Genomic DNA, 9,977 nt, shown 5'->3' on the forward strand with positions numbered 1-9,977 from the left:
TACATAGTGTTATACTTAATTAAGTACCCTCATGACATCCCAGATGTGTATGATTTCTTTCTTCTGCTGAACATAAACAAAGATTTTTAGAAGAATATTTAGGATCTGCAGGTCTGTACAATGCAAGCGAATGGTGACCAAAATGTTTAAGCTCCAAAAAGATATAAAGGGAGCATAAAAGTAATCCATAAAACTCCAGTGGTTAAATCCATGTCTTCAGAAGTGATATGATGGGTGTGGGTGAGAAACAGATCAATATTTAAGTCCCTTTTTCTATAAATCTCTACTTTCACATTCTCCTTCTTTCGTTTTTAGCAATTTGCATTCTTTGTTCATATCGCCACCTACTGGGCTGGGACAGGGAGGAGAATTTATAGTAAAAAAGGACTTAAATATTGATCTGTTTCTCACCCACACTTATCATATCACATCTGAAGAAATATATTTAACCACTGGAGTGAATTAACCTAAGAATGTACTTCATATGGTAACTTATTTTTTATCAAAAATAACTTTTATTCAACTTTCATTCTAATTCATATGGCTGAATCAACATGAGTGCATTAAGTTGCACCCAGATAGCACACGTACATCTCAGAGATGTCTGTTTTAGATCTTTTCATCTGAGAAGCATCACAATCTCATTAAAATCTGCTAAACATTAAAATCATAAACATCTCAACGACATCTGCTAAATGTCTAATTGACATCCGAGACATACTTATAGAGTATTGAAGATGAGCGAAAAAAGTAAAAAATACATCTTCCAGATGTAAACACACACATCAAATTAACATGTAGGTGAAGTACGTGTACTATCAGAGCACAAAAAAGTCATTTTTAAGAGTCATGCCAGGTAGCCAAGATAAAGCATTTTAAGGTGACAACTGAAGATATCCACTGCTTAAAGTGCAGCTAACTGACTTACAATTTACTTCAAAATAACTAATGAATCAGTAGATCACCCCTTTCTTCTCATAGGTTGTGTGCGAGACCAGTTTTTGGAATTTGCACAATTCACAAGACAACATCCACTCGGTCTTCTCAATCCGACGGTTGATGTTTTCAGATGGTTGGAGGTCACACTACAGCGCTCACTGCCTGTTAACGCCCATGGTCTGGCCAGCGGCCATTTGGACATTTCCATGACTCGCATCACTGATAGAAAAAATGTGCTGGTGTCAGAATTTCATTCCAATGAAGACCTAATAAAAGTAAGCATTACATATGCAGAAGAAAGTGTTTCAGAAGTATGCAAATATCGTCGGCCACACTTTACATTACAGAGTCCATGTTACAGTGCAGTTACATTTGTTAGTACTTTGTAATACAATGTGGCTTAACTTTTTAGGTCACTGTATAATAACATATTGACATCATCATATTTTTTATTTTTTTCTGATCTCGTAGCAGATCTCCTGATCTGAGCTTTAACAATACTTCAATTCAGTTCTGAAACTGTGCCGCCTCATTTTCTTCATCTCACCTTTGCCTTTAATGGTCTTTTCCCCCTCCACTATAAGGCACTTTTGTACAGCTGTTCTGTTCCTGTATACTCTGGCATGATTCCACCACAGTATAAAGTAGAAATTCTAAAGTATTTCTATTAGAGCATTCAAGTTCTTTAAAAGCATTTCAAATAATCTAAACATGGAAAACCTCTACACTTTTCTAGCACTACATGGATGGATGTTTCACAAACATCCAGCCCTTTGAGGATTCCTCTCCCACCCTCACCACCTCTCCATTTGCTGAGGAGATGGACATCTGTCCATCTGATACCTCAGCCACCCTCTGTGACGTGATCATTCAACAGCTTTCCTTCCAGTTCTCCTTGACTAATTTCATCAGACTGGTAGATGCTATGTTCCCTCAGGACTGGAGGGTAAGTGCTTGAAACAACACGTCATGACATGAATTTAAAGAAATTGTTCACCCAAAATGAATATTTTGTCATTAACTCAACGTTGGTTGATACAAACCTATTACTTCTTTTGTGGAACAGAAAAGTAGATATTTAGCTGAATGTCCAAGCTGCACTTTTCCATACAATGAAAATTGACAGTGACAGTTCTCAAGCTGAAAAAAGCACCATAAAAATATTAATTTTCAAGTCTTCTGAAAGAAAAAAAAAAAAGAAAAAGTATTTGATTTAAAGAACAGATGGAAGATATTAGCTTCAAGAGCTACAGTATAAAGGAAGATTTTCAGTAAATAACAACTTAAATTTCATTCCATTCCTCACACAGATACTTTGAATACAGTGCATACAGTAGTGTGGATTCATTTTATAGTGTATTTTGTCCTTTTTTGGAGCTTTAGAGTCCCTGGTCACTGTCCATTTTGATGGAAAAGAATAACTTGAACATTATCCAAAATAACTCCAGTGTTTCATATAGGAAATAAAATTATAAGTTTCAAATGACATTAGAGTGAGTAAAGGATGACAAATGATTTTCATTTTGGGGTGAAGTATTCCTTTATCGTAAGATCCTGAAATGTTCCATTGGTTTAAAACTTTATGTGTTGTTAACCAACATATTTTGAAGAAGGCATTCTACAGTGGATACCAAGATACTGTTTATTTTTTGCAGCAGAACAGTGAGTTTCAATGTATCACGGATATACACTGAAACAAGTGGTGATCTTAACATGTTAGCTCAAGGATCTATTTCTACTTCATCTAACCCATAAAAATTATTTATGTTGATATAACCTAATTATTCAGGTTGATTTAGTCAGATTAAATAACATTTTGACATGAAAAAAAAAAATTGATTTTACCACATTAAGGAAATTTTTAAGTTACCTGACAACAATATAGGGATATCTACAATATCCCTTTATTTTTTGGAAGTTAGCATTGCCAAGAAAGGTAAACAATTTTGCTAGTTTGTGTCCTCCCCACTGCTTTCAAAACATTGAAACATTTTAGCTTTTTCCATGCATTTAAGCTGCACCATCAGTAATAGTTCCCGTAAAAAAACTGAAAACTCTGTCATTATTTACACCTCTTGTCATTCCAAACCCAAATGCTGTTATTTATTTCCATGAAAACAGAAGTAGACCAGGAAAAAGAATGCCAGCAGAAGTCTCTGGAACACCCTGAAGAGAAGAGTGCTAATGGAGTGTGCTTATCAATGGGTCCATCCCATAAAGAGCAGTCAGTACATAAGAATTCACCAGTAAATGTTCAGGAAGGTATTGTCTTATTTACATTTTAATTAAACCATTGATTGAGGATGCAAAAAAAATGGACACAACATTCTTACTCTCCATTTTCAGTGCTGCTGTGTAATATCGTCGGTCAGACAGAGATTATGAGTAATCCGAGTGTCTCTTTATCTCAACGGACACTATCACACCTGCTCTTCCTGTTCACACTGACAATCTGGAGTACAACAACTTTCATGGACAGGTACTGATACAATTAATTATAATTTCTTTTCAAAACATTGTACATTTTCATAAGATGCAAATGAGCTGCAGAATTTAAAGCTGAGAGGAATAGTTCAACCAAGTGTTACTATTCAGGTAGGTTGCTATAAATATATTCATTTTATAGCAGACACTAATGTCCACTATAACACCCCTTGTGGCAACGTTGAGAATGCAATGTGTCCTTGTACTGTTTAAATTGCAATCTGACACATTTTGGGTCGCAACAATGCAAGAAATTAAATTGCGTTCATACACTTTCGTAGAGTGTGTTCCGGCCTTAACTTACTTTTTACGCAATATTTGAAAATACTATAAGTGAGCGTGAATGAGTTTGGAAGGATCAACATGATCACATTTGAAAGTCGACATGTTGCTACTGAATGTTCTAGTACCCTGACATTGGCATGCTGCATCTCCCATCAGGCATGTTTGCCTCAGTTCAACTGTGTTTACCTGCGCCTGTGGCATGACAAATAGCGTGTTGCATCAGCAGATTCGCAAACCTCGCTGACATAAACACTTTCACACAATCCAGGTTCCATTTTCCCGCTAAAATATTTTCCTTTTTTTTTTTTTTGTGGATTTAATCCCCAATTTGCAATGCCCAATTCCTAATGATCTCTGATTCCTCATGGTGATACTGTGGCTCGCCTCAACCCAGGAGCCGGAGAACGAATCTCAGTTGCCTCCACTTCTGAGACAGTCAGCCCACGCATCTTATCATGTAACTTGCTGAGTGCGTTAACGCAGAGACTCACCACGGCATCCACACACAGTTCACCACGAGCCCCACCGAAAGCGAGAACCACCATATAGCAACCAACGAGCAAGGTAACCCACGTGACTCTACCCACCCAACCGAGCAAATTGATCGCTTAGGAAGCCTGACTGAGTCACTCAGCACACCCTAGATCCAAACTTGTGACTCCAGAGGTGCTAGTCAGGGTCTAAGCTCGCTGAGATACCCATGCCCTCTTAAGATTACATTTTTACTCCACTGATGGTTAGGTTTAGGGTTGGGGTATTGGTTTGGGACTACAGTAAATAAACTTGTTTTTAAACTCGCTTTTGGCGCCCCTTTGTGAACAAAATTAAAGAAAGAAAAATGTGCCCATATGTTCAAAAACACTTTCCGCTTTCTGTAAGCACAGACCGAGTTTAGCCCAAGAACTTTCAACCTACTATCGTCAAATTTACGCTGAGATCAGTCTAGAAGAGTAGGGAGGATTTTCAGCAAATAACGACTTACATTTTTACTCTCTTCACTCAAAGCTTTTGTATTGCTTTATAAGATGTCCAATGTAGCGTACAATTCATATGGACGACTTTTGTGGTATTTTTATGGTGCTTTTTAGGCATTTTTATACACATTTTTTCGTTCAATGGATGTTTATTTTAAATGGAAGAAAGACAGTCAAACAAGCTTGGAGCAACAGAAAATAATGACAGCATTACAATTTTTATGTGAACTATTCCTCGAAGCTTCGTCATTTTTGACGATTTGACAGCCAATATTTTAAGGCTACATACAAGCAATTTTGATGTTTGAATTTGATGTTTTGGAGGTTTCAGAAAGGGATCAGACATGCCATGGCGGTGGTATACTGGCTCTGGCAGGGGGTTAAGCTATTTATGATCTTTGTTTTCAGAATTTGTTTGTCCAGTCTGAGTAAATGCCTAGGAGAAAGTACTGATTTTTACATTACTGAAATTTGAGATGTCATTGTTTAAATCTAATTTTAATGGCTTCTGTTCTGTCTTTTCCCAAGACTTCTGGGTCTGTTCAGTTTTGTCCCTTCGCAAGTTCATGCTGAGTATCAAAGGGCTAGAGAGTGTGACATAAGAAATATGGCCTCTTCTAATCTGAATGTTCAGGTCTCTGCTGCTTTTCCAGGGAGTCCCTCTGTGGTACAGGCCCTCCCAAACCTTTACACATTCCTGTATTCACTAGAAACGGAGAGCAAATGTAGAAGACACAGGATTGAGGTGCAACACACAATACAGACAAAGGTTGGAGATGCCAAAAGACTTTAAACATATACAAACCAAGATACGTAATGATAATCATTATGTGCAGATTGATGTATCAATCAATTAAAAGCATCAAGAACAGGGGCATAGCCAGAACTTTTTTTCAGGGGTGGCCAGGTAAGAGCAGTGATTTTATTGGGGTGGCCAAAAAAATTCACTACTGACTGTGACATACTGTACCAAAAGCAAATTCTACAGACAGAAATTCTGTAAATTCAACAGAATTTATAGATCACAAATGTACACAAGGAATTTAAAGTTATCAATTTATTTCCAATGCCATACAAAAGAAGGAAAAAATGTATTGGTTGCATATCTAAAAAAAAAAAAAGCCTGGGTTGGTGTGGATGTTTGATGCATGTTTTTACTAGCTGTACCAATGTAGTCGCAAGTTCAGAACCCAACATGATCCGCTTTTCCATGTTGCTGAATGTGCCCTTATGTACTGATCCTACATTGGCATCACTGGCACGGCTACATGTAGTTTCTATTTCCATGATAATGCAGTGAAATCAGAAACAAGTGACCAGGTGTCCCCACGTCAATAAATAATGTAATAAAGTTGGCTTGACGTTGGACATTCCTGATTCACAAATAGTCGCAAATTTAGGGACCGTCTCTAAAGATACAGCAACATTGGAGCATACAAATCCAAAACATTTACAAACATTTCCATAACATAGAGTATACAACTTCAGTAACATTTGAAGCAAATTACTTACAGGCATACAACCAACTCCAAAGTGTGCATGTCAGCAATAATGCACACCTTTTAGATTTTTGATAAAATAATAATAATAATAAAAAAAAAAAATAAAAAATGTCCAGTTATCTGTAAGCTTTTCTATATACATCAATATTGTAATAGGCCTTGGTGTCAGGATCTGGATTTTATTTAGTGGAACAGCTGATCAAGTTGGGTTCTGAACTCGCGACTACATTGGTACAGCTAGTAAAAATATGCATCAAACATCCACACCAACCCAGCCTTATTTTTTTTATTTTCTTTTTTTATTTGTTTAGATATGCAGCCAACAACCGACAAACAAGGGAGTCTTAAATAATGCCTAAACTAAAGACTCTGCTAACTAAATTCAGCTGACTCGATACATGTGTTAACAGACTATGATAATGGCCTACTCGGACAACACATTGTTTCCTAAAGCTGGCAGAAAATACTAAAAACAGACACAAGCAGCGCATCTATCAACCACAAATAATATAATATTGAGCAGCAGCCGTCGAAGCTGCATTGGAGTGACGTCACCTCCCCTCTTCGAATGATTGGCTAGAGGAGGAGCTGTTGCTCAAGAACTAGTGGATCAATGGGGACGCAAAACGCCCCCTGATTTACATGAAACTCTACTCACAAGTTTTAAAAAATAAAGAAATAAATGAAAATATGAGCAAAATTGTCAGAGAGCACAAAAAACAGTAATATAACCAAGAAAAACATGATTTTGTATGCAATTCTGATGACTTTGCTTGAATTTTCTTTCTTTTTTTTTTTTTTTTTTTGCAGCACATTTTAAATGTGTTTATATATTTTTGATTCATGCTTGTTATTTTTTGATCTGTGCTTATTATTTTTTGATTCACGCTTATTATTTTGATTCACTCTTATTATTTTTGGATCCGTGACCGCAATACAATTGGTCTTGATCCCATACACTGCAACTGTCATGATATGACATCACACCTCTACACACAGAGGTTTGCAGCTGTTCAGCCTGACTGTTTGCGTCATAGAGTGGTGAAAAAAAGTCACCTGTCTGTCAGTGTTGTCAAAAGTGCTTTACACAACAGGGGTGGCTAGAGGGGTAGCTACACCCCTGATCAAGAATGCAAAAAGTATACCTTAAATTGTATACGCTCAAACACACTAATTAAATAGAATATTTTCAAACCAAAGAACAAGCTCTAGTAATGTTTAAAGACTTGCAAAGTAAAAACAATAACACAACTAATATATCATCGCTGTCTGATGAAAAACACGTATCTCCAAAAAACTAATTTTCAAGAGCATCGAAAAACTCTTTTTCTCAAAACAATCTCACAAGATACTTGTTAAACAGACAACCTGATTAAACATCTTTTCATTGGTCATTTCGATGCACAATTCAAACAGTAGGAAAAGGTCATTCAGTGCATTCCGTCTATGGTAAAAAGTGGAGATACATGTTTTACAGCGGACAGCGACAATATACTGTTTATGTAATTATAAATTAGATGTACATATACTGTTTATGTAATTATTTCCTATATACAATAAATAAATTGGATGGTTGAAATGAGTCGGGTAGAATTTACTTTTAGTACTTTACAAGCAGATTTCCCATTATAAATTTGGCTTGTATAAATGGGACACGTGTAATGTACATCATAATTTACTGATACATATATATCACAGGACCCTGGTTACATCAAGCACTGACATTTAAACTCCAGGATTCAGTTTTCAGAGATTGATTAGCAATGGTGCCCAATGCACAATGTGTCTATACAGGAGAATTTCAAATGTCAGGGGTGGCTAATAAAGCAGTGTCGAAATACTATTGGTGAGTGGGCAGTGGGCGGGATCAGGCCAAAACATAAACAGAAATTCTGGCCCGGAAGGGAAACTTCAAAGTAGAATATACTGGCTGTAGCATTGTTATCGGAGAAGCCAGTATCTACCTCCATCATGACAAGCATGTTCTGTTTTTTTTCAGAGACTGCATCTTTCTCAGTTATAAAGCTTGTCAAATTACTGTGCATTGTGTTCAAGGAGATTCTCAACAAGACCTAGCCAAAAAAAAGTAAAGAAAAAAAAAAAAGGGAAAAAAAAATCACATGATAATCATCATATCTTACATTTTCAGTGCAAAAAAAAAAAAAAAGAAAAGAAAAGAAAAAAAGAAAAGAAACTTTTTTTTCGTATGGGTGAAGGACAGGAATGGGTATATATATATATATATATACACTGATGAGCTAAAACATTATGACCACCTGCCTAATATGATGTTGGTCCTGGACTCCAGGCATGGACTCTACAAGACCCCTGAAGGTGTTTTGTGGTATCTGGCACCAAGACATTAGCAGCAGATCCTTCAAGCCCTGTAAACCGCCGTGAATTGGACTTGTTGGTCCAGCACATCCCACAGAAGCTCAATCGGATTGAGACCTGGGGAATTTGGAGGCCAGGGCAACACCTTGAACTCTTCATCATGTTCCTCAAACCATTCCCGAACAATGTGTGCAATGTGGCAGGGCGCATTATCCTGATGAAAAAGGCCACTGCCATCAGGGAATACCATTGCCATGAAGGGGTGTATCTGGTCTGCAACAATGTTTAGGTAGGTGGCACATGTCAAATTGATGTCCACATGAATGGCCGGACCCAGGGTTTCCCAACAGAACATTGCCCAGAGCATCACACTCCTTCCACAAGCTTGTCATCTTCCCACAGTGCATCCTGGTGCCATCACTTCCTCAGGTAAATGGTGCACACGTACACAGCCATCCACGAGATGTAAAAGAAAATGGGACTCATCAGACCAGGTGACCTTCATCCATTGCTCCAAGGTCCAGTTCCGACACTGGTGTGCCCATTATAGGCACTTTTGGCAGTGGACAGGGGTCATCATGAGTACTCTGACCGGTCTGCGGCTACGCAGCCCCATACACAGCAGGGTGTGATGTGCTGTGTATTGTGACACATTCCTCCGTAACCATCATTACAATTTTCTGTAACTTGTGCCACAGTGTTACAATTTTCTGTAACAGTGCCTTTCGGTTCGGACCAGACGGGATAGCCTTTGTTGCCCTCGCGCATCGATGAGCCTTGGGCGCCCAACACCCTGTCGCCGGTTTGTGGTTTGTCCCTCCTCTGACCACTGTCGGTAGGTACTCACCACTGCTGACCGTGAGCACCCCACAAGTCTTGCCGTTTCAGAGATGCTCTGACCCAGTTGTCTAGCCATAACAATTTGGCCCTTCTCAAAGCTGCTTAGGTCTTTACTCCTGCCCATTTCTCCTGCATTCAACATGTTGACTATGAGAACTGATTGTTCGCTTACCATCTAATCTACCCAGACCTTGAGATGTGGCCTTGTTAGAAAATGATCAACATTATTCGCTTAAACTGTGTGGTCATAATTTTTTGGCTCATGAGTGTATTTAACTGTATGCATTGAGACATTATTTTCATAGCAATTCCTTCCAAAAAAATTGTAATGCAAAAAATGTCATTCACATTTCTGTAATCATATATTATTTATTTAGTTTTTAGTATTAGTAATTTAGTTACTTGGTAATATTAATAATTAGTATTATATAAATTCTGTATAAATCATGGTAGTATTTTTAACAGCTTTATTTAAAAAAATTATTATTATTATTATTATTATTATTTTTTTTTGTATTCAGTACTTTTTATTGTACTACAGTACTTTTTAGGTTAAATTATGAATCAGACATGTTTTCATGAGATTCACCCAAATACCATTTCTGAAAAGAGAATGGGA

The 9,977-nt window shown here is 37.3% G+C and overlaps 1 protein-coding gene across 1 annotated transcript; it reads left to right on the forward strand.

Moving 5' to 3' along the window:
- The first annotated feature begins 849 nt into the window (after positions 1-849).
- LOC127419654 (patatin-like phospholipase domain-containing protein 2) lies at positions 850-3,425 on the forward strand. The gene is made up of 7 exons (XM_051661223.1): positions 850-856; positions 982-1,214; positions 1,524-1,583; positions 1,676-1,886; positions 2,542-2,601; positions 3,061-3,201; positions 3,286-3,425. Exons 1-7 carry the CDS (start codon positions 850-852, stop codon positions 3,423-3,425), a joined length of 852 nt encoding a protein of 283 aa, XP_051517183.1.
- The last annotated feature ends 6,552 nt before the right edge of the window (positions 3,426-9,977 follow it).

This window comes from Myxocyprinus asiaticus, chromosome 29, assembly GCF_019703515.2.
Source record: "Myxocyprinus asiaticus isolate MX2 ecotype Aquarium Trade chromosome 29, UBuf_Myxa_2, whole genome shotgun sequence".
In the NCBI taxonomy this organism is placed as follows: domain Eukaryota; kingdom Metazoa; phylum Chordata; class Actinopteri; order Cypriniformes; family Catostomidae; genus Myxocyprinus; species Myxocyprinus asiaticus.

Coding starts and splice junctions, on each gene's coding strand:
- LOC127419654 (XM_051661223.1), top strand. Junction 1,215..1,523: donor CCAATGAAGACCTAATAAAA/GTAAGCATTACA, acceptor CTCCACTATAAG/GCACTTTTGTACAGCTGTTC. Junction 3,202..3,285: donor ACCAGTAAATGTTCAGGAAG/GTATTGTCTTAT, acceptor CTCCATTTTCAG/TGCTGCTGTGTAATATCGTC.